At 45.2% G+C, this 25,807-nt stretch overlaps 1 protein-coding gene across 1 annotated transcript in view; it reads right to left on the bottom strand.

Annotated features, from left to right (window-relative positions):
* Nucleotides 1–25,807, bottom strand: part of Syn3 (synapsin III) — a 320,810-nt gene that overhangs the window by 44,929 nt on the left and 250,074 nt on the right. Inside the window, exon 6 of the mRNA XM_051206238.1 lies at nt 5,111–5,173. Coding sequence (XP_051062195.1) covers nt 5,111–5,173 — 63 coding nt within the window. The remainder of the gene's footprint in view (nt 1–5,110; nt 5,174–25,807) is intronic.

Below are 25,807 nucleotides of genomic sequence, written 5' to 3'. Positions count from 1 at the left end.
ACACTCTTCTAGCTGTGGACTCTTCCTTTCTTCTGATAACATACATCTATGGCTATATCCTCAGAGTTGGTTGGCTACAGTGTAAACTTTATCTCAAAATATAACACAACCGTGGAAAAGCACAGGCAACAGGAAGGACAATTCTGTGAGTAGATACAAATCAAATAACCCTATAGGATCATCCAAAGAACGTTGTCCACTTCCATCTTGGCTCAGTGAGTACTTGACTCCCACCCTGAAGGTAATTTCTGCTCTGACTTGTTTGTTTACAGTGCTGAGGATAAACTGGGGATTCATGTGTGTCAGGTAAGTATTCAACTATTGAACCGTTTTGGGATTCCTGGAAGTTTTATCACCTAAAATATTCCAGAGAACTTATAAATTCCTCAGGGCTTCCAACTTTATGGGAGTGAATTTATCTAAATCAGCATCCCTGGGTTTCTGACTTAGTTCTTTCAGTGGTGTGTTTGTGAGATTTGCTCATGCTATACAAGTCGTTTAGCTTGCTTGTGTCGCTAAAACATCTCACTTACATGAATACACTGTAATTTTGTCTACCGTTAACAGACATGCGAGTTTTGGAAATTAACATCAGAACTACCATAAATGAGTGCTTTAGTTTAGTTTAGCCAGGTATGTTCAAAGAACTCCTTTGCCTTCAGCTTAGTAGGCAGTAGGTTCTGTGACAGTGCCAACACTCAATGTTATCAATCCTTCCATTTTTAGCTATTCTTGTGGTTATGGTTATGTATTTCATTTGCCCAATGGGAGAGACAGCAGAGGCCATTTTCATGGATGCATATTTGGCATTTGCTGATGTTTTTGGCAACTTGACATTCATTTGACTCATACTGAACTTGTAGCCAAGTGACAAGAACTTGTAGTCTCTGACAGCTGATGTTTTTAGTCATCTCTCTCCCGCTGACTTCAGTTGGGTTCAGGGTCCTCAGAGCAGGATCCAGGAATCCTTTGTTCTATGGACAACTAAGACAACTAACATCCACCAAGTGCCCACTTGTTCCAGGCAATAAGCTACGACTTCAAAGATTCCCTTAATCCTTACATCCAGCATGTGAGGTTGATACTTTCCAGGTAACTTACAGCATCACAACTCACAAGTGGTGGAATCTGGATTCTGATGAAGATCCTTAGTTGCTGTGATGACTTGCTTCTGAGAAGGAAAACATTGAAAACTTAACACTGTAAGTACTGTAAAAACCTGTGGACTGTGAATGCTCAAGTTCCTTATGGAAATTGGCATAGTAGCTGCACCTTCTATGTAGCACATATATACACTTTCAGGGAATAATGGCAAGAAAAATAGATGTTTTTAGTAGAGAGGCATTTTTTTTTCTTTTTCTTTTTTTCAAGACACAGCATTTCTGCATAGCACTGGCTGTCCTGAAGCTCACTCTGTAGACCAGGCTGATCTTGAGGCAATTTTTTTCTTATTCAGTTCAGGTCTGTACTTGGTTGACTTTACAGCTATGGATCCACTGATATGGAATCCCCTGTGGATTTGAAACAGGTCCATTCTCCAATCCCTATAGCATCATCTGGTTTCCAGTCTTGTAAAATGTTTAACAGAGGAAATAAAATCAATTTTATCCAAGTGCAATGATTTTTCCTTCCATCTGACACTGCTGATATAGTCCTTTGTTGTGGGAGGCTATCTTGTGCATTGTGGGGTGTTTAGTGATACCCTGGCTCCTTCCTGGTAGGATCCAGAAGAACCCCATGTTCTCCCAACTGTAGCAACTAACATTGTTTCCATATATGGCTGGCCCAGTGTCTTTTGGGAAAGAAACCCCCCCCAGCTGCTTGTTTCCCCTGATTTATGGGAAGCTCATAGCATACTTCCCCATCCCATCCTAGTTTTCTTTCTATTGCTGTAATAAACACCAAGTCCAATAGGAACTTGGGGAGGAAAGGGGTTTTTGGGCTGTCTGCATATCCCACTCATATCCATCACAGAGGAAAGTCAGGAACCTGGAGGAACAAAGGAATGCTGCTTACTGGCCTTCTCCCCACCAACTGCTCAGTTTACCTTCTTCTACCACACAGGACTACCTACCTGCCTAGGGTGGCACTGCCCACATGGATCATAATCAAGAAAATGCGCCATGGACTTGTCTACAGGCCATCTGATGGAGGCAATCACTCAATTAAAGTCCCCTCTTCCCAGATGACTTCAGTTTGTGTCATAATAATCATAACAACAATAATAAAGCCTCAAACCCCCCAAACTGAAAAACTAACCAACACACCCATAATTTTACACTGCTTATCTAAGCAACCCCCAAATGCAGTGTTTCACTGGATTTTAATTCCTTTGTCTCATGGTATGCACTGTTCTTCATTTTAATACAAGGGAGTTAGTCTGTCTCTCTCTTGTTTTTTTTTCCCCTGTTTTATTGGATTCTTTAACCCCCCTAGGTCGACTCAGCCTTGTGCAGCTTTCTGGAAGCTTGATCTTGCTCTTCTCAGTGGCACACTCTTACTTGTCACCACCATTGACCACTATCTACTCGACTTTCAAGATCAAGTGTCAACACATTCAGATGTCTTTTCCATGTATTTTGGGAGGTGAATGGCTTGTGAGGGCTCTGACCTGACAAATGAACTAATCCATCTTTGGAATTGTTACCATCATGTTGTGTCCAAGTCAAAACATTTCATATTGTGTAAAACAGGGCAGCTGTCCATTGCCTGAGATAGTCCTCCCTGGTAAGAGATTCTATGCCCTGTTTTACACAATATGAGTAGGGTACAATCTGACAGTGGGTCAGTGACTTCACCTACTGGGTCCTGAGTGGGCTTTGTACAACACCAAGGCCATGCTTTCCCTGCTGGTCCCCAGCCACCATCTCCCTTCTTAGGAGGCACATGTTAGGTCCTTTACCCTCTCAGCATGAACATGACATCATCTGCTCGGTCAGCTTTCTCAGTGTGTTCCTTGAAATTTTCTCACTTCAAATCTAAGAAGAAAAGCCCCCCCCCCCCCCCGTGTCAGTATTCTTGAAAACCCTTGTTCGCTTTGGTCTATGTAACCTTCTTGCTTTGGGGATTGACTTCTTGACCTTTGGGACATTCATCTCTGTAGGTACTTCCTTATTTCCTCTTTGTGATTATTTTAAGCGTTAGTGATATAATGAAGTCCTTGGGAGCCCTTAACTTTACCAGAGCTGTCCAAGATGGTGACAGTGGACAGATAGGAAGGGGCACCTAGAAAAACAAGGGTCAAGTGACAAGAACTTGGTGGCCATTTGGACATGGAGGAGGCAGCAATGACTCATACGTCTCTGAGTTGTTTGTGCTAGAGATGGGACCTGGGATATGCTAGCCAAGCACTCTACCCCTGAGCTACCCTTGCCCTTTGATTTTGGTTTTGAGATAATGAATGACAAGTTTCTGCTACGGTAACAGGAGAGGAAGAAGACAAAGAGGAGGCAGGAGATAAGGAACATGGTATTTCCATGTAGACAAGGTAACAAAGTACCGGAGGTAACTGGAGGTAAAGGAAATATAACTCAGGAGGCCGTTGGCATGGGGATGGATGAAGCTGAGGAACTAGCGAGAGATAACAGTGTGTTTATGGCGTGGTCATGGTCAGGGATGGCACAGGAGAATTTGTTCTTAAAAGAGACTGAAGGTGTAATCAGTGAAACTGAGGAAGAAAGCCAGGAGAGCTTGAATCAGAGGCCACTAAAGGAAAAGTTTGAGGGTAAGAAGGAACGCTCAAAAAGCTCGAGTAGAGACATCAGTCCGGAACTGAACTGGCATGAAGGCCATGGGGAGGGGGAGGAGCATAGAGCCAGTGTATAGGTGCAGGAGGGAATGGGCAAAGGAGGGACAGGCACCTACAGGGGTTCTGCTCATCTGTTCACCGGGCCCCGTCCTGGTCCTGGGATATAGTAATGGGAAAAGAGACAAATGTTCCCTTCTTTATCCTGTGGGTAGTCTACGGAGTCCGGAGAGAGGTATTATGGTTTGGATACTAAATGCCTCCCCCAAACTCAGGGGTTGAATATATGGTTCCCATTGCAGCAATTTATAAGCAGAGGCTGGGGGTGGGTGGGTGGGTGACTAGATCAGATGGGCTCAGATCTCATCAATGGATTCATAGCTTAATGGTGAAGCAGCTAAAGAGGCTGGTTTAGAACTTGCCTCATCCTGAACCTTTGACCCTCTCCTTATGCTGCCTGAATGGGAAGAGCACAGGTGGGGAGGGCGTCAGTGGGAAGGAATCCTGCCATATGGCAGGAAGAGATATAGGCATCAAGAGCAGAACTGTACAGCTGTCCACTCTGGTCAAGGCAAGGTTGCCCTCCCCCCATCATTTGTCATTTACCTTTTTCTGAGGCCCGAGAGGTAACTGCTGTAGCTCCCCACTGCCCACAATTCTAGGATTCTAGGATTGGATTTTCATCTTGACTGGGGCTGACCCATCCCTCCCTCTCCTCATTGGAGGTAGGTACATGAACCCAAGCCTTCTCCCACGATAGATGTGATGCTGGAAAGAGAGACCTTAGTCAGAGGTCCAAATGGAGAGTTGAGCTTTGACACTGAGAACTGAAAGGCCAACCAATACGACTGGATGTTGTCTGTGACTGTGAAATACCTTGTTTAGTTTGTCAGAAGCCTGCTGACTCGGGGGCTCCTGCTGGGCAGCCCTGTTTGCACTTTGGTGGTGCTAGCACAGCAGGTGTTGGAGGGACAAATAAGACAGGTGCTCACAACACTGAGGAGAAGGCAGTAGCTACTTGGTACAAAGGAATCATTGTCAACAAAGGTTTTTCCTTCAAGTCTCTTAAACTACAATCAAGGAGAACTGTAAGCTATCAATTCAAGGTGATGTACAGAGCTCAGACTGAGTGAGAGGGACAGTCCTTGCAATGCAAGTTTGGAGGAGTGAGTTGCCAGCAGAGGGAGGCGACTTGTTGATTCCTTCCAACACTCTTTCTTCTGGAGACTATGCCAATGGGTACTATGGGTAGGAGCAGCAGATGATAGTCTGTGGGAGTCCTGGGGGGACTGCACTGGTGGGGGAGGGGCAGCAGAGAGTTTGGTGGGCTGTGGTTATGTTGACTGTGTGCATTCAAACTCTTACCTTTCCCATGCCTGCATGGGCATGTCCCAGCTTGATCACCACAGGGAAATGAGGGGCTGTGAGCTGAAAGACACAAGAGGAAATCACTCATTAGTAATCTCAGAGCATTGATTGCCACAAGGAGGGTCTGCTCTACAAAAAGAGTCACTCACAGAATGCTGTCAGGGATCCCACAGAACCATCTGCAGGTGGTCACCCTGTTGCTATAGCTGCAATAGGACCTGTGCCCATCTCAGCTCTCAGAGCCAGCTGGCCTGGGAGCACCCAACGGTCTGTAGAGGCAGAGGTGTTCGTCCAGAAAACCAACTTAAAATTCTGGCCTTACCATAGTGCAGCTGCAGGCAAAGAATTATTTGGATCCATGCCTGTTTTCTCATCTGCAAAATGAGGGAGATAATACCATTGCAAGAATTCTTTTTTTTTTTTCTTGGAAAAAACCAAACAAAACTATTTTACTATTTTATGTTCGTGGGTGCTTTGCCCACACCTGTGCCTGGTGCCCATGGAAGCCAGAAGTGGACACTGAGTCCTATAGAACTGTAGTTACAGGTGGTTCTGGGTTGCCATGTGGATGCTGGGAATTGAATCCAGGTCCTCTGCAAGAGCAGTCAGTGCTCTTAACCCCTGAGACATCTCTAGTCCCGTGCTAGGAATTCTAAAACTGTGAATTCAGAGAACAGCAGCTTCATTGTTACTGGCACATTTCTGCCTCTAATAATATTTCGGGGGCCTATGGAGTCTCTTCACCTTCTTCAGGACACTGCAGAGCTCATGTCCACTCTGCTGCTAGCATTTGTCAGTTATATCCCACAGGCACTTTGTTAAACAGCCTCATGGTGGTGGCTTCTTTGGAGCATCCCACTGTTTTCCAGGCAACCACAGGTGCCTGCTTGGTGCCCTGTTGCATTGCCAGTCTCTCAGACACTTCTAACCCCCATACAAGGCTGAATGTAGAATCTATACTTCAATCTGTTCCATCAGCAACATTTTCTCAAGGTGTGTGCATCTTTCCCTTTGATACAAATAAATAGTGTTGAGAGGAAAGACTGAGAGGAAATCAGGGCTCACACCTGAGCTCCCATGTTGCTCCTATGTTGTCTGAAGGGTGTTTGCTTGGTTTGTAGGAGTCTATTCTGGTTTGCTTGAGGTCAAAGTTTATCTCTCCTTGTTACATAGTAATGATGTCAATCTCTTCTCCTTGAATCTGTCTGTCCCTCAACAGGGATCACCATACCCCTTCTCTAGGCTGTATAAATAGTATGTCACCCTGTTCTAGGTTGTTCCCAACAATGTACTTGTTTTTATGTATTAAGGGTCATGAGGAGCTCAGCTTTTTCCTCTACACAATCTTGCCCAATGGCCATCTGTGGATCACAAAACTACCAAATGAACTCAATTGTAAACTTGATTGTATTAAGAAACACCTAGGAGATTAATGAAGCACACTTCTGAGTGTGTTTGTATTTCCAGGGATGACTAGATCATGAGACTTTGACCTCATGGATGGGTAACCCTTTTTGTGGACTCTACCCACTATGGCACTGCTGGGAGGTAGGTATTGTTGGAGGAAGTGTACTTGAGAATTACATCCTGCCCTGGCCCCTTACTATCAGAGTGTCATTCTGCTTCCTCTACATGATGATATGAGCTGTTGCAGTACCCTGTCCCCATGAAGGACTGACCCCTTTGAAACTGTGAACCACAATGAACCTTCCTTCACTATGTTACATCAAGTTTTTTGACACAAAAATGAGAAACAACAAGAACCACAAAAAGGTAGGTATACATCATCTCATCACACTTCCATAATGCCCCTTAAGGTAATCTGGCTAGGTACTTGTTATCATCATCATCATCATTATTGTTATTTAAGCATTTTACAGATAAGAAAAATTTGCCAGCTGAGAGCTGAGGACTTAAATTGGGTTCTGTAATCCCTACGCTTGGTTTGAATAATTTCCCCCTTATTTCAGGCTAAATATTACCATACTCCTGCACTCAAGGTGAACCAATTTGTCTTTTTAAATAAAGCAGTAACATTTGATTTTGATACCAAAAGCAATATGCACTCAGTGCAAAAGTTTGGAAACTGCAATAAATTGTTAAGTATAAAAAAGGCAATAACTGTTGTCCCAGACTTCTTGTCTGCTAGTTTGAGGAAAAAAGCCCTCTAGTTGTTTTCTTCATTTGTTCTGTTTTTATGAAATTGAGAGCATAGCACATATCCAATTTTGTTTCACACTCTTTGCACCTAATAAGTGGCGACAGCATTTCTGGTGGTTATTGTTTGTTGGTTTAACAGTTATAAAATATTTCACATGTGAAAGAGACTTCAAGAGCAGAGTTGGACATCATGTTGATGAAACTAAACCCTGCCCAAGCAATGAAAGCCATGATGTCATTATTTCCTTGATGTAACCTGTTCCCTCCCACCCTAGAGGGAATCAGTGTATGGAGTCTGTGTTTATTCTTCCCCTGCATTTATTCATAGTCTTGCTGTTATATAATTCCTAACAAACATTGTACATCTTGAAACTTCAGCTTTTATGCTTTAAAAACATTCTTTCACATTTTCATACACACATACACTCACAGACACATGGACACACACAAACACACACCCTTTCTCCTGTACTTTGACACCATGCCCCCTATTTTCTTTACCAACTCCTTCTTCCCCTCAAGCCCCTCACCTACTTTCATGTCTTTTTGTTTCTGACATATTGCATGTTAATAAGGCTGTCTACAAGAACACAGGAGGGGGAGCCATTTATTTGAACAAAGTTCATCAGTGGCTGCAATGATATGACTCTCCCACCCCCAACTTACAACTCCCTACAGCTCCTCAGGGAGGGATGGGGCCTCTTGAGCCTCTCCCCATCCATGATGGTGGCTGATGGGTCCAGTCTTGTGCAGGCTTTGTGTAGTAGCCAGTGCTTCTGTGAGTTCATGGTGTGGGTGGGCAGGGGAGCAGGTGTAACAGTCATATCATGTCCACAAGACAGCTTTTCACTTCTCCTTGTCCTTTGAGCTTTTACATTTTTTCCACTATATTTCCTGAGCCCCAGAGAGAGTGGTGTAGATGTCACATTTAGGGCTGAGCTTTCCACTCTCGTTCTTAGCCTTTGATCAGTTGTAAGCCCCTGTTTTAACTGTCATCCAGTGTAAACAAAGGCTTCTCTGACCAAGGCTGGGAGTAGCACTGATCTATGAGTATAAACATAATATTTAGAAGGCAGTTTGACACCATGTTCATAAAGAAAATAATTGTGTTAGATTCTTCCCTAGGACCTTCTCCAACCTTGGGAGACTTGCATTTTATTAACCTGCCCAGTGCGAGGCACTCATTGAGTGCATTTTCATCAGGGATCTTTTGTTACCTAGCATAGTCGTCACACCCAGCCAGCATTGCAGACTGTAGGCATACATACTCAGCAATCGAAAGATTGGAGGCTTTGCTTCTCATTTGAAGGTGCAACTCGAGTGGAGGGGAGGAGAGATGGTGTTCTCTTTTTTCTGTCCTGTCCTTCCCTTTGTCCTGTCCATTCTGGCCACATACTTCCCTGGTGGGTCCTGCAGGGATCATGGCATGCCTCTGGTTCTGTCACTTATTCTCTGTTTAATTTTAGTTTCCCAATCTGAAAAATGGGATGATAATATTCAACTTGTGGGGCCGTTAAGCAAGGGTGTGGCAAGAGGAAGAAATGAGGAGTATAGATGACTTAACTAAAAGTACTAAAATCACAAGTGTAAAGTAGAGCAGAGGGGAGGCACAGAGGTGCTAACTCTGGGAGTAATAGGGAGGGATATAGGAAAACTGGGTGATGGAAAAGATTGGAGGCTCTGGTCCCACAGCACCTGCTGATCTGGGCTGGAAGGAGCTGAAACTGCAACCCAGGAGAATCATGACCACACCAGGAGGAACACAGTCTGGGTGCTTCTGGTTGGGTAACTTCAATATCAAAACTTTGACTGTGTTGTTTAACATTGATGCTGACCTTGAATGTTTGAGAGATATCAAAGTGACCAGTAAAGCACAGCTCTGATGTGTCTGTGAGGGCATTTTCAGTTAGATTACAAGGGCTATGGCCTAAGCAGTGGTTAATCTATTGATGGGTTCAGACTTTAAACATATTATCTAAAGGCAGTGGCAATTATGAAAGATGGATGGGGCCCGGTGAGAGGAAGTGGGTCATGGGGGTGTGTCCTTGGAAGACATATCTTGTTCCATGTTACTCTGCCTTACCATATCTCCAGAACCAAGAACCGTGGACTAAAATCTCTGCAACTGTGGGCCAAAGGGAGACTTTGCTTTGGAACAAGATATGTCTTATCACTCCTCCCTCTCTGCAACTGGTTTTATTCTTCTTTGTGTATGTATAGATGATGCATTTGTGTGAACTCATATGAACACCCATGTTTGTGCTTGTGAAGGCTGGAGGTCAATGTCCAGTGTCTTCTCTTATCACTTTCCATCTTATTTTTTTGAGACAGGGGTCTCTCACTGAACCTGGGCTCAGTGATTGGCTCAGTGCTGACCAATGAACCCCCAGGATTTCCCTGTATCCATCTCCCAGTGCTGGGACTCCAGACATGTGTTGCCACACTCAGGTTGCTATATGAATGCTGGGATCTGAACTCAGTTTCTTGTACTTATGCAGCAAACGCTTCACCATCTTCCCAGCCCATCTTTATGCATTGTCACACGTGTTTCTGGCATCTCTTGCCTTACCTCTCCGTGTATTCTGTAGCCCTGCTGACCAGTCTCACCTGCTCCTGCCTCCTGTTCACTACATCTGTCTTTTTACATACTTTGTTGCACCCAGAGAGTTGAGGTTGATGTTTGTTTTTTTCCAAAGTAGCTCTTTTCTTATATTTATGGTTGTGAGCCTAGCCTTTAACGGCTGAGCTATCCCTCCAGCCCCAAAGTAGCTATTTTCACTTGCTTTTGTAATGCTGGAGATGGAACCCTGCTTTACCTCTTAGCTACATCTCTTCCCACTTTTAACTTGACATATTATATCACACACACTCCTTCTACTGTGACACACAGTTCTAACACAGTCATTGTAATAGCTGCCCCATATTGCATGCACTCCTATCTGATGGGAGATGCCATTCTGTAAATGTTTCTCATACTGGTTAATGAATAAGGCACTGTTGGCCAATAGGAAAGGAAGATAGGAGGGACTAGGAGACAAGGAGGAAAGAGGAAGTAGTAAGGAGGCAAGATGGAGAGACTGGAGAGAGCAGGATGTCAGCGGCTCTCCCCGTAAGAGGAAACCAGGTGGAAATACTTAGTTAGATCAACAGAAATGGGTTAATACTCAAGACAGAGCTAGCCAATAAGACACTAGTACCTGGCCAACAGCATTATATCAAATACAGAGTCTCTGTGTGTTAATTGGGGCTGGCGCAGTGGCAGGACAAGACCAGCGGTGGGCGGAAAAACCATAATCCTTACACCTATCCTGCAATACTTCAGCCATTTTCTTGTGAATGAACAAATATGTGTGTGGTTCTCTGTCTCCTTCTTCCCCCCTTTCCCTGCTGCTGCAAGCAAAATTCCACTAAACACTTCTGTGCACATGTCTTTTGAACTAGTATTTTATCTCCAAGGAACCAGACTTGGAACTTTTCAAAGGGAGATAGGTAGAATTTGGAGACATTATGACAGGTTTCTAAAGTAAGTCTTTGATCTCCAGAACTGAAAGTGGGGGTCTTGAATCTGCTTGCAGAAATTCAACAACATCTCCCTGACTAAGACAGATGGTTTCCCAGCCAGGAATGGAACCAGGGACCTCTTGTGCAATGTGCCTTAGCATTTTTTCCTTCTCCAGCATTACTGTTGGGAAACAAGCCACTCAGCATAGCCCTATGGCTACCCATCTCTGCCATGTTCCTTCCCTTCCACACTGTTTCTGTGGATCCCAAGGGCCATTCCTATTTTCATCCCTTTGCCACATGCCAGCCCCTCCCCAAACACAGACAGGTCACAGAGGACAGAAAACATCTTGTTGGCTAGGCTATTTTTTTCTCTTCCCTTTTCAACAATAGCTTTATTTAGTTTCCTTGGGGATGGCTTCTCAGGGACCCTTTTCCCGGTCCCATGGCCCCAGACACTCCAGAGTTCAACACTGCCCCATGGCAAGAGGCCTGACATCCTGTTAGAAAGGGACAGACCCATCTTTGAAGAAAGATTCTCCACCCTGATAAGGCCTTATTCAAAAGTACCCAAATAAGCTCAAATAAGTGGTGTGGCCCTGCATTCTTGCAGGGTGTTCCCTTGGGAAGAGTCCCAAGGGTCCAACAGGCTGAGCCAAGGCCAGTATTCTATCAACCACATCCTCAAGATGAAACTATACAGTGGGCACCTGGGGATGATCCTATGCAGTCTCCCACTCTGGGATAGTAGAGACTTAAGTATGTGAAGAACTGGACCCTTGCTGAGCCATAGATATGACTTTAGTGTGTCTCCAGGGGTTTATGGAGGAAATCTGTTCTCCAGCTTCGTGTTCAGGCAGAAGACCTTAAGAGGTGGGGCCTAGCTGTTTGGGTCTTTGGAAGGGTTTCTAACCAGTTTTTTGGGGCAAGCCTGGGTTGGTGGAAGAGCTCAAACCAGGGGCCTTCCTTGCTGCTTTGGCTTCCCACCTCATCATATGACTACTCATTGTTTTAGTTAGTTTTTCATCCGTTTGACACAAACTAGAGTCATCTGGGGAAAGGGAGCCAAAAACTGAGGAATTGCCTCCCTCAGACTGGCCTGAAAGTGTGCCTGTGGGGATATTTTCTTCTTTTAAAGAGAATTTATTTTTATTATTTTAAATTATATGTTGGTGTATGTGTCTGCATGTGAGTGTGTGCAGTCAAGGTCAGGTGCCTGTGGAAGCCAGAGGTGTCCAACCCCATGGATCTGGAATTATAGACATTTGTGATCTACATGACATGGGATGGCTCAGTAGTCAAGAGTGCTTCCTGAGGACTCAGGGAATTGGACCTTAGTCCTCTTGACCCTGGAACTATCTCTCTATCTTTGTGGAGGTCATTTCCTTTCCCTCTCCCCTTTGGATGCAGAATCTCTCTATGTTGCTTTGGGTGTCCTAGGAACTCAGTATGTAAGTCAAACTGGTCTCTAACTAACAGAGATTCTCTTGCCTCTGCTTCCCAAGTACTTGGATTAAAGGCAGCCTTCTGTGGGCAAGTGCCATTCCTGGGCACTTGGTTGGGTAGGAAAACAAAACCAGCAAGCCACAAAAAGCAAACTAATAAGTGGCATTCCACCATGGCCTCTGATTCAGTTCCTGCTTCCAGGTTCCTGCTTTGGCTTTCCTCAGTGATTGGAATGAGTCCAGTAAGTCAAATAAATCCTTACCTCCCCAATTTGGCTTTTGTCAGGGTGTTATCACAGCAATAAAAGGCAAATGAGGAAGGCATCTTCCCAAATGTGCTTGTCTGTGCGTTTCCTTCTTTATTGTCCATTTCTCTACTTGCCTATAGATGTTCTGAGGACCAGGATCTTTGTTTTGTTTGCTACTGTAAATGTAGCATCCAAAGCCTGGTACAAAATGGGTGTAGGATCCTCAGGAGCTAGAGTTACATGTGGTTATGAGCCACTCGATATGTGTGCTGGGAACCAAACCCCAGTAGTCTGGAAGAGCAGCAAGTGTTCTTAATCATTATGCCATTCATTTCTTCAGCTCTAGCGTCTACCTTTTGTTCTCATTTTATATACAAGGGAATTTGGTAAAGGCAAATAGAAGTCTTTTTCTAGAGATCACCCAAGGAGAAAATGAAGCAGCTGGGATGTACCAGAGCCCCAGAACCTTGCCACCACTTGGTGGTGGCACCTCTGGATCCTCATGTTGTCTGTCACCAAGCACTTTCTGCAGTGGGTGGATGGAAGCCAGTAGACCTGTGAGGATAAGGCTAGAAACCGTAAATCCTGAGGTGGGTAGAAACAGCAACTCTAGAGCCAGGAGGCTCCAAGTTGATGTCCAGTTCCTATCTACTATGGGCTGCTGGCTGAGTCACAACCAGATCTGTGACTCAGTTCTCTCTCTCTCCAACAGGAAACTCACTGAAATCCCACCGGATTGATGGGAGCAATGGATGTCACAGTAGTGGTTGGCCATAGATGGCCTGCTCACTTAGCAGTCATGGCTAGTGAAGGTGTCCTGGGAGTGGTGCATCTGTCCCTAAGAATGTCTCCATCCTGTCTTCATCTCTGCTCTCGGGTGACAGGGTGATGAGCATTAGCTCATCAGCAGGCAGGCATGAGTCTTGGATGGAGGCAGAAGAGGCAGGGAGAGGAAATCTGAGGAGCAGGCTGTGAGCAGGGCCAGGAGGCCTTGAGAGAAACAGGGAGGCCTAGAAGTGGGTTTCATAACATGCATTTCCGGAAGGGCCATTCAAAAGAGGGACTGGAAGCATTTTAACAGTTGCTGGGTAAACCTTGGCCTTGGTATGATACATCTGACAGACTTGCCTTGGAATTCTCACATGGCACCTGTTGAACACACAGGATAATCTTTGAAGGTCTTTCTGATCCTTTAATAGTATGCAAGCCTATAAGCTGTCACCAAGAGGGGTAAAAGTTACAAATGAAATGATGAAACACAAGACAAACTCCTGGCTGTACTGTCTGGGCTCTCTGCTGTCTGGTGCTCCTCACTTCCCAGACCCTACCTCAGATCCCATCTCTCTCATGTTCCCTATCAGACTGTTTCTTTCCTATGCTGTTCTTACTCTGTTCCCTCCAGCCACAGGGCCTTTGCATATGCTGCCCAGAATGAAGCCATGTCATACCTACTTCAGATGGTATCTCTACAATCACTTCTCCAAGAAGCTGGGCCCTACCTTGCTGCCTGGGCCAATGCCTGATCACCCTTCTTTTTCAGTTTATCTCAGCCTGTTTTCAACTGTCCCAGTCCATCAAGGTCCCTGGGAAACAATGGAGCTATGCCTGTTGCTGATTATGGTTTAGACCTGAGGACTATCCTAAGGTACAAATCTGGACCAAGAAGCCCTGCAGACATCTCCAACTCAAACTTACAGCCGGTGTGATGACGTTCAATCACAAACAGCACTTCCCACCTGTATCCCAACCAAAATCACTTGTCCTGCCTGTGCACCTGGGTACCTAAGATAGACATGCTCTGCCTTTCTTAATTCTAATGCTAACCAGGCCCAGGGCTGGCACTTAGAAAGGCCTAGGAGGTGTTTACTGAGAGCCTGTGCTCTCTCTGCCCTGATAATTCTGCCTCTGTCTCATCTCCCCCAACCCCACTGCTTTTAGTGTGTCTTGGAAAAATACTGGTAGTAAATTTGGAATAATTAAACTGATCATGCCTATTGGCAAGCAAGCATTCCTTTCTCTTACATTTCCTGTTTCCCTGAGAAATACAGCAGTCAGAAATAACCCCACAGACTGGCAGCATCTGCCCATGGACAAGCTCTCCTTGTTCTTACTTGTATGAGCTTAGGGTTCATAGCAGGTTCAGGCTGCCAGCCTACACCCTTGCCCTCTCAGGGACTCCCTAGGTGAAACTCACAGCAGAGGACATCCTCAGGGGAAGAGCTGGTCTGGGGGAGGGGGAAAATAATCCTGAAAGGATGGTGCAGGAGTCCACCTTCAGGCTTTTGAAGATAGCCTGCCTCGAATCCCCAGATTCCTGGACTGCCCGGTGTTCATTCCTCTCCTGCTCACCTCTCTTCTCCCCTCCCCCTCCTTCCCTCACCTTCTTCCTGTCCTTTCCCTTTATTTACTTTTTTTTTTTCTTCAACCTGGGTCTAACACAAGAGTCACCTTTGGAAGGTTTCTTAGCCTCCATGGTGGTTTGAATGAAAATGGCCCCTATAGGCTCATAGGGAATGGCACTATTAGGAGGCGTGGCCTTGTTGGAGTAGGTGTGGTTTTGTTGGAGGAAGTGTGTCACTGGGGGTGGGCTTTGAGGTTTCAAATGCACAAGCCATGCCAGTGTGCCATTGTCTTCAGGGTCCCTAGGGCTTGGTCTACAGCACATGGAGGCTAGAAGTGAGAGGGCACAGGAACCACAGGACAGCATGGGAGCAAGCAGTCCTATAAGCCTCCACAACAGGGTGAGGCAGGTCTCTGGCTAATGGGTTTCAAAGAGGGAAGTTCATGAAGATGTCAGGTTCCAGAAGCCATATCTCTTCTCTTTCCTGGTGGCCAGGTGTGCTTTGCTGTAGCCTTATAGTAGGTAGACATATCCCACTTAATTCCCATGAGCTCCATCACAGTGTTGTTACTCCTGACTCACGAACCACAACCCCAATATCTAATTAAACAACTGTTCAGCTGAGCTGAAGCCAAACCCATGCTTGAGGACTATCTGTCTCTCACACTGGCCTACAGAGTCAGGGATGACTCAGACCCCACTCTACAGAGGCTCATGAGAGAAAGTGGGCAGTGGATACATACAAGAATGATTTCAACTCAGCCCTGTAGTTTGTCTTAAGAGGAAAGGGGTGTTGAGGAGGTACCATAGACAATGAGCAAGGTGACATTTGTACTAGGTTTTACAGATAAAGTCAGTTTGCCAAATAAAGAAAGGGGCATTCCAGGGAGATGCATCCATGAGGAAAGGGCACAAAAGCGTGACCATTCTAGAGGGACCAGGAACATCTGAGCCAACCGTGGGTTGGCTACCAGGGAGAGGCTAGCCAGTATCCACACTCAGAGAAGATCTCACTTTGTTACCACTCTCTATAATTGAGGGTAGACACATAGTTATTGCACTCTCTGCATGTTCAGGGGGTTTATGCTAAAAATATCAGTTTAGAAAAGGTACACATTCAAACCAAACCAAAACTTTGGTTACTTTGTTTTGGCTGCTCACCTCCCTGCCTCTCCAAACCTGGAGCTTCCAAAAATGAAGTTTTCTCTTCTCCTTTCAGAAATGCAAGCTGAACTGTTTTCAGATGAAAGGGCAGGGTGTCTGGAATTTTCTTTAAAATAATCCTGTGTGGTCTGGATATGGAAGTAAGCCTAGTGTGGTCACAGACGGGGTCTGAACTGGAGCTGAGCAGGGACACAGACATATTGCTTGTGCCACTTTGTGTTCATGTGTGTTTGATCATTTCCATCACATGCCATTTATGTGGGTATTCATGTTTGTGTATGTGCACATGAGTATATGGAAGATGCCTTCCTTAATCTCTCTCCATCTTATTCTCTGAGGCAGCGTCTCTCATTGAACTTGGAACTCACCAGTGAGCTTTAGGGATCCTCCTGTTTCCACCTCCTCAACTCAAGCACGGCATGTGCCATCATGTCTGGCTTTTTTACATTGGTGCTTGAAATCAGGTAATTTTTCATGCGTGACAAGCACTGGACAAACTGAGACATCTCTCCAGACCCAAGATCATTTCTTTCAGAGGCTCTCTCTCACTCAGTGAGAACCTGCAGAGTCCCAGAATGTATATCACAGAGAGGTAGGAGTGTAAATGATGGAGTGGGGGAACCATAGGACTAGAGGTCAAATCAAAAAATATGAGTCAGTGGCTCAGACTGCGTTCTGTAGGTGGTAGGCTCTGAAGACAGGACTGATACTATTCAACTTCCACACAGGACAGAGCACCTGACTAGAAGGAAGGTAGTAGGACTGGGTAGGGGTAAGGAAGGGCCGGGGACAGATAAAGGATTCAACCTGAGGCCTGCAGGCTACTGGGAGTTTGGCAGCTTGTCCTCTACATCACGTTGTGTCCAGGTTGTTCTGAGGCAGTGCCCATGGGTCAGGAAGGAAGCCAATATAAATAATTTTTAGAACAGGTAATTACCAACTGAACTTGAGGCTGCAATCCTGTCATCCTAGCCACCACAGAGATAGGACAATTACAAATTCAAGGCCTGGACTAGGGAGAACAGGTAATGCCTTGTGATGATAGGTCATAAAGATTACTTACTGGCCAGGCCAGGTGTGTAGTCTTGCTTCTGAGCCTCTCCTCAGAACACAGGGAAGCAGAGGCTTCCTCAACACCAATGAATCTTTGTCAGATGAATGAACTAGCACAGGTCTGACCCAGCCCAGTGCAGCCTCTCCACAATTGTCTGCAGGTTGGAGGGAATGGGAGTGACCTCACACTGACACCGGTGCCCGAGGAGGAGGGCAGGGAGCTCATTTCTCCCCTAGGACAAAGCCGTCTCCTCTTCGCTCCAAAGCTTCGGAGAGGCATGGCTTTCCAAGCAGAATGGGGCTGGGCAGAAACAAAGCAGGCACACGATTTCTCCATTAATATGTCAGCCCTTTAAACTTATGTCTCCATTTTTCTCTTGGTTCCTTAGTGTGGGATTTCCTCATTTTAGATGGATGGTATGATTCCCTCCATTAGGGAAAAAAAAAAAAAAAAGCTTCTAGATGCCTTTAAATCAGGCAAATGAGTAAGGGCTCCCCTGTTTCATTTTGAAGATGTGGGGCATGCCAGAAGGCCTCTGGACTGAAAATTCAATGATGGCATAATGGACCAAGAGAGGGTGCCAAGTCTCTAAATCACTCACCAGACAGGACAATCTTAGCCACTGGGACTTGGAGACCCCTGGCACTGTGAGTCGAGTCCCCAACACATGGAAAGAGCTTGCACTTGAGGAACTGGTGGCTCAGAGTGCACCACAATCATTTTAGCTCACCTGAGTTATCTGGGGATAGAGAAAAGTAGGCCCCCATCTGTGAAGTCTTGCGGGGGGGAGTAGTATTAACACTTCCTTTCTGAAACTTAGCTAACCCACTGGCAAAATAGGTTTGAGTTGGAGGGCTACAAAAACATAGTGTGGAGGGTGGCCTGCTGTTGGCCTGAGAGTCAGTAGGTGGATTGTGTTTTCTCACTCACATTTTGTTTATAATTTCAGATATTCCTATTCTTGATAGCCTCTCTCTGCAAACCCATTCTTAGGAATCCCTGAGGTCTAGAGTTTTCTACCTCTTTTCCCATTTGCATGTGTACGTGGATGTGTGTGGGCTCATTAACTTGCCACAGGAGAATGCGTCCCCCATTAAGGAGGTGCACACTGAGTGACATGTAGAAGAGAGGACCAAGTCCCAGGGTGGCAGAGTGGAGCTGCTTTGTCTTTACAACACTGACAGAATAGAGATTCAGGAAACGTGTGGAAATGACTGAGATGCTGCTGTCTGCCTCTGTCTGACCTGGGCAAATGATAATAGGCAAGGTATCAGGACACCTGGTTGGTTGATAATAACTTCCAGGCAAGGGTGTTGCTGCGGTTTGAGTACAGTTTGTTCTACCCAACGCCATGACACATGCTGAAATCTCTTTGCTATGTGGTTGTGCTGGGAGATTTTGAGAGGAAATTGAGTTCTTAAGGGATTAATGTGTTTCTCTTGGCACTGGGTTAGTATCTGAGAGTCTGGGTTATAAAGTGAGCCCCCTGACCCCTGCCTTTTCAGTACCAGGCCCCTGTCCACGTGCCTGAACTACCCAGCCGCTGTTGTGTGATGTAAAATGTCCCTCATAGACTCATGTGTTTGAACTTGGTCCACAGCCAGCGGTGCAACTCAAGGGTGGAGGAACCTCTAGAAGGTGGGAACTCGCTGGAGGAAGTGGATCTCTGTGAATCACAGTCCTTGATTCCAGCTGAGGTCTGACAGTGTTGTGGACAGGTGTTACCAACTTCTTCTGTCATGGAAGGAGCCACCATGTCTTTGCCCACTGTGATGGATCATATCCCCTGAACTGTGAACCGAAGTAAATTCTCCTTCCATAAACTGCTTCTATCAGACACTTTAGAACAACGATGTGAAAAGTTACTAACATACAGCCTCCAGATTAACCTCAGCCATTCTATTACATCAACGGAAAAGAGTGCATTTTCCCTCTCACCAAACTAGAGGAAGCCCCGAAAGGACGTATTTGCAGTCCCATAGGCTTCCCATTCCCATGGAAGGTGCATTACTAACTCCTGGTTTGGAGTGCAGCGAGCTTTGCAGCTGCTCCTTTTTCCTTCCCCTGGGGCATATTATATAAATGGGTGGTGGCTTCCTGCTGCAGTGGTAGGGCTGGGCATCCAAGCTGCTGGCATTCAAGTTCACCGAGGCATTCCGAACATTTGGGAACACAGGAAGGGTTGCAATTTTTAAATTTTCTTTGTTTGCAAGAAGGGTCTGGAGCCCATTGGGAGAATGAAAAACAAAACCAGGAAAGCAGATGACCTGCTTTGCAGAGGCAGTGTGCACCTTTGCTATGGCTTCTGTGAACCCTATGAACCCTGCCCTTATACGCCCCTGCACATCTACATGCTGCACATGTCACAGTCAGGACACCATGCACCCCTGCTCCAATACACGCCTTCATAACTATAGGCCACTCATGTCACAGGCAGGAACCATTTCTATATCATCCTTCAGTACCTAGTGAAGCAGAAAAAACAGATCACACAAACCTGATGACAGAGGGACATCCAGACACATAACTAGGCAAAGGCAAACACCAATAGATGCATGAAGCTAGCCATGTGCAGACAGCCAGACATGCATCACCACACAAACATATCTAGACAAGCAGACACAGAGACATGCTCAGAGACTTACACTCATTTTTGTGAAAACACACACACACACACACACACACACACACACACACACACACACACACACTTACCAAGGAGCCAAGCAGCCTGCACACCCCTCAGCCTGCCCTGGCCTCAGTTTTTGCACTCAGGGGAGAATAAGTAGGCAAGATAAAGTTTCCTCCATGGTCCATGGTAGATGAAGCAATGAAGTTTAAATTTTTCTTCTCCCCTCCATAGCGTTTTATGTATCTATCAGGTTCCACTTAGTGCCTGCCCTTATTTAATTTGCCAGTTTGAATTACTTTATGCAGCAAATAGCTTCTGGTTTACAGGGAGGGGAGGCCAGACATGGGGGTGCATGCTTGTAATTCTAGTACTCAAGAGGCAGTGACTGGAGATTAAGAGATCCAGGCTGGCCTCAGCCTCATGGCAAGGCTCTGCCTCAGACAGACAAACAGACAGACAGACAAATAAATATGCAAAAGGCCCAGAGGAGATTTTTATCTAGAGAGGAAATTCATCCCCGACACAAAACATGCCCAAAATGTCCATCTTCAGCTCTGACCTCAGATTGAATGTCTACTCTTAGTTGTGGGGAAATGTGTTTTCTTTACTGTGTTCTCAATTCCCCAGGTTTAATTGAGGCGTGGCATCTTTCTTTTTTTTAGGAAAGAGGGGCTTAGATCCTCCAAGTGAGCTGAAGCCTCTTAGGAGAGGGACAAAGACCCAGAAACCTCCTAATCCAGGCAGCAGGGATTGCTCTGGGCAATGGAGGAAGAAGGAGCTGGGAACCCAGGCAGAGGAAGATGGAGCCCATCCACAAAGTGCCCTGTATGTTTCTTATATCTGCAGTGAGATCACTTATTCAGGAATCACATGAGTCTGGACAGAGAATGGGGGCGAGTGACTTAGGAACTGCTGTCCTGGAAGCCACGGGGAGTTTTCCCAGACCTGAGAAGATTGTGAAATGAACAAAGGTCTCAGCAAGTCACATCTAGAGCTCAGGCAGTGGGGGAAGGAAGCCGGGCTGGCATCTGGGGCACATATGGGAATGTGCTTGCAAACCGCATAACACTTAAACAGCAGAGATCCTTGCGGGGTCCGTGTTGTAATACATCACAAGCCCTCATCAGAATGTCTGTGCCAAGTCACTGGATATGAGGTTAGAAGAGAAGAAGAAGGGTAGACTGTGAACAAACCGGGGTCCTCCAGCTTCGTTCTCTCTGAGTGGGTGGGTGGCACCATGTGATGGGAGGGTGCTGGTAGGCCGAGTGTGCATCCTGGGGCCAAGAAGCAGCCCACCCGTCACTGTCTTCCCTGTCACTCCTGGATTGCTTTAGAGAATTTATAAATGTTTTCCTTTTTCTTTTTCCCAGAGTTGCTCTGTGGAAATCTCTTTTCAATGGTCCTTTTCAGTCAGTTTCTAGTCAGAAGCATCTATCCCTCTGCACGTTCCCCCTCCAGGTACTGATGGTACCACTGGCCAGGAGAGGCCACCTAGGAGTCAGGAAGGTACAGGCTCTGGAGAGGACTGGAGGAGGGGGGTTAGGGCCAGGACCAAAGTAAGGATGCTGAACACCTAGCCTGAAAAGTATATGAAAAAGTAAAATAATAAATTAAATTTTAAAAAATGCTTTGACTCCAAAATTTAAGTTGAAGGACAAATTACAGGGGAAAAGGATTTCTATTTGTGTTTCCACAGAAAATGAAAAGATGTGGATTCCTTCCAGACTAATGTGGTTTGATCACGCCAGACCGCCTGAAATAGAGTACCAGGTGATCCTACATTCAAAACAGCTGGACAAAGCAGCCTTACAGACTACAGCCAGGAGTTCTGAATCTTCTTCGATTCAGCACCCCTTACCAGCAGGAAGTAGTTTGGAAAGAACAACGCCCAAATATTGTGTATAAATGTTTGTTTTCATTTAATTGGACTTTGTTATATAAAATAAATTTAAAAAAACAAAAAAGAAAACCAATTAAGATAAGTAGATTAATTCATTAAACATTAAGTAATGTAGAAAGATTAATATATTAAGCAATAAGCAAAAAAAAAAAAAAAAGAAAGAAAGAAAGAAAAGAAATTTAAGAGGGCACCCCAAACTACTCTCTGTCTTTTCTCCTTCGCCTTCCTCCATTTCATTCCTTTCCGACAGAATTGCACATCACCCACATTGGCCTCAAATTCCCCATGTACCCAAGGATGACCTTCAACCTCTGATGCCCTCCTCCAATTGTTGGAAATACAGGCATGTGATACCACATCTGGTCAAAAATCATATATTTATTATGTCAACATCATATTTTTAAAGGTGGAAATAGGTGCAAATTAACAGTTGGCCCAAACACCAACTGTTTGAATGACAGAATCTGATGCTTCTATAATGTCCCCACTCCCCAGAATATTTTATGTCCTCTTAGTAAGGCATGTTTTCCTCTGTCAGAAAGCCAAACACAGGTGCACTGGGCCTGGAAGCTGAACCTGTGCAGTTACTACATTCCATTGTCTTTTTGGGCTGACATCTGTTTTGGATTTGATAAACCTTCTGCCCTGCAATTTCCCCCAATCCAATGCTAACCCAGTCAGAGGTCATTGTCAAGTGCCTTCAGAGCCCAGATGTCTAGAGCCTACTGTTCCCCAAGCCACACCACTGGCAAGGAGAAGAGAATAAAAATTCAACACAGTAAAAAAATTCCACAGGTTTTAATGTGACTCTGGACTTCAGAAGAAGGACACACCTGGGGTTGCTGCAGTACATTCGCCGTTTCGTTAATAGTTACTGTGTGTAGGGCACTGCTGTACTCAGTATCCCATCTAATCCTAACATTGTGTGATGTCTTTTAGGACATATGGCTCATAGATGAAGAACTGAGGACCAGAAAAATGATGGATTTGGCCCAAATCATAGAACAACAAGTGGCAGTTCAGTGCTGGACCCCAGGATAATCAGATCCAAATCCTCCAGTGTAAAGCCTTATTTGTACAAGCCAGAGTGGTGTTTTTATGTCATCAAAGGCAGGGCATGAATATGAGGTGAGGAATGTGCTTTGGGCTCTTTGATTTATTCCCTAGGAAAACAAGTCAGATAGCTAAAGGTCATGTTTCTGTCACCCCTTCTGTTGGTTGGCAAGGCAGAGAGATGTTGGAACCAGCAGATATGGAGAAGCTGCCCTGGGGAGATAAGGGTGTCGGGGCTGTACTTGGACCAGTGGCTTTGTTGTATAATCAGGAACACAGGAGGAGGGTGAGTGGCTGCATATCCCAGCCTGACTGCCATAATCAAGACATGGTGTGAGTATGAAGTGTTCCATAAGTCCCAGGTTAACAGGAAGCCATTGTGTGACATTGGCTGCCACACCTTCTCTTGGGGACCTTCATTTTTTTTTCTTCTGTAGACTGGTTATGATGGGGCAGATGATGAATTCTGGAGTTGCTTCCTGCTATAAGCTCGATGGCCAGGATTCTGCAGTTCTTTGCTCCAGGGTTAGGAGCAGGAAGAATTCAGCTTAGCTAGAGCAGAAGCCCTTTGCAAACACCATCCTCCATCTTTTATTTATTTCTCAGTATGGCTCAAGGACTGATTGCATTACTGGTAGAGAAATAAACCCCAAATCCAGGGAAGTGGCCATCCTGATATGTTTTCTTAATTTCATTTTTTGTTGACTGATTGATGTAATGAACACAGTGTTTCCAAGGCTTGGGGAAGCTGCTGCAAGTAGCTTTGGTTCCTGCATTTATCAGCTCATCAGGGGTTACAGGCAATGCTATAAAGCTCATCATTTGGCCAGCTCCTATAGTGGTTCAGAGAGTTCGTTGTGAAGTTACAGCTTTTGTGTTCCAATCCGGCTTGTTCTCAGCTTCAGGTGAATATCCATCCCACATGTTTGCACTTCTAGACAGGAGATAGTATCTCTCACACAAGACATTTGTGAGGATGAACCCATTTGACATCCTCCAAACTCTTAGGGCTGGGCCCGAACCAGAATTGAAGCATCCGCTGGGGCTTTCGTGAAGTACTGAATGCTCATTTCTGTTCTCACCCCCACGACTCCATCAGATCGGTCAGATTTTATAATTCTGGAGTGACTTGTCTCAGGTCATATAGTAGGAGGCAGGGCACTCAGCTGCTGATGTGGGATTTCTCAAGCCAAAGCCAGGCTATTTTCCACTCTCCACTCTACTGATGGTTAGGACCTCCTCAGGCATCATCTCCTCCAAGCAAGCCCTTCCTGGGATTCCCCCACACTAGGTTTCTACTTGTTGTAGTTTGAATGTAGTTTTGCATAAGTAGTTCGAAGACTTTTGTGTTTGAATCTTTGGTCTCCAGGCTGTGGCACTGTTTGGGAAGGAACCTTTAAAAGGCAGAGCCCTGTTGGGTCACTGTGTGGGCCTTCAGGCTTTAGAGCCTCACTCTATCACCTGACTATTCTCCGCACTCTCTGAATATGGAAGCAATGTGACCCCCCCCCCCCCAGCCTTCTGTTCTCACTACCATACCTTTCCTGCCTGCTGTCATGTCTTCCCCACCGTGGTGAACTGTGTCCCTATGGAATTTTGAGCCAGAACCTACCCTTTCTTCATTTAGTTGCTCTTGACAAAATATTTTAGCATGACAACAGAAAAGTAATGAACACACTATTGAAATTTTTGCCCACATCTGTCTACTCAGAGTACCACTGATGGTGTCTGCAAGGAACAATCATGATATTCTCAACTCCTTACTGTCTGTCTGTCTGTCTGTCTGTCTGTCTATCTATCTATCTATCTATCAGTCTACCTACCTATCTACCTATCTTCTATCTTCTATCTAGCATCTATGTATCTATCATCACATATGTATGTATGTATGTATGTATGTATGTATTGCCTACCATCTTTATAAATCTTTCAATCATTTGAATATCTTTCATCTGTCTATCTGTCAATCATCTATCATTTATTTAATTTCCATCCATCCATTTATCCACCCATCCTGTTTATTGTCCATCTTCACAATCTGGTATATATCCATCATATATTTGGGGAGCTAGTATATGGTAGTTGAAAGAAATAAATCTGAATTCCCAGAGCCCATAACAGAGGTAACTATTTATTCATAGTGAACATGGGTCAATCTACTGACTTCGCTTTCTCAACCCAAATCAGAGAATGTTCACATAACAAATACTTGAAACAGGGACTTTCTGGAATATTGAAGCAAATATTTGACAGCTGCTTCAAAAATCCCTGGTGCAGTTCTGGTTTTGGTGGGTGTAGGATTTCCTGGCATCTGGCTCAGTGGCTTGGCTGGGGCACTGAGAGGACACAACAGTTTGTACATCCCTGTTTCGAGTGCTGGGCCCACAGCCTGCCCTGTTGTCATTTCAGAGGTACCTATTAGTCTTCACTGCCTCCTGGGGATGCCCTTTCCTTTTCTAATGTACATGGATTATCCTCCCCACTTTGGTTTGGAGATGTCAGAATGTGTGCTTTAGCACTGCATTGAATGCTCTTTTGTGTGACATAAGGTCCCACCCACTTCCCCGTTTGATTCTGGGCTACCTTTCGCATCTAACACCTTTCCTGCCTCATTCTTTCTGTGATCTGGGTGTTGTAGAGCTATAAAACCCTAACAAACAGCTTCTTCTTACCTTTCAACTTTTGTGCCCATGAATCCCCTGTCTGAAATGCTGTCTCCTTCCTACATGGTCTCAAGCCTGTTGAGAGCTCACCTCACCCAGGAAGCCTTCTTTGGTTTCCCAGGCCCTCTGACTACACTATTATAGCATTTATTCTAGATCTCCATGCTAGACGATGACTGTGCCTTTTTGGTGTTTAGGTTGATAGTCTTTAATGGCTGAGCCATTTCTCCAGGCTGGACTGTCTTTTCACTGTGTACTAGAACATACTAGAGTGTCTATCCAAGACAAATGATTAGAAACTTTTGAAGAATGAATTAATGACACATCATTAATCTCATTTAATTGAAAATATCTGAGGGATGACTTGGAATTCTGAGATAGGAGGGTTTCAAACTGTCATTCGGGGATGGAGAACTTCTATTAAGAAACCACGGAAGGGTACAGCTGAGTGGGATAAGGGCCCCTAGTCACTTTTCGGGATGCTTGGTTTCAGCTTTGGGTTAGAAAATGGCCATGGATGAGGAGCTGGATCG

This window comes from Phodopus roborovskii, unplaced genomic scaffold, assembly GCF_943737965.1.
Source record: "Phodopus roborovskii unplaced genomic scaffold, PHOROB, whole genome shotgun sequence".
Taxonomy (NCBI): domain Eukaryota; kingdom Metazoa; phylum Chordata; class Mammalia; order Rodentia; family Cricetidae; genus Phodopus; species Phodopus roborovskii.
The sequence above is the reverse complement of the archived record's forward strand: the minus strand, read 5'-3'. Positions and strand labels throughout refer to the sequence as shown.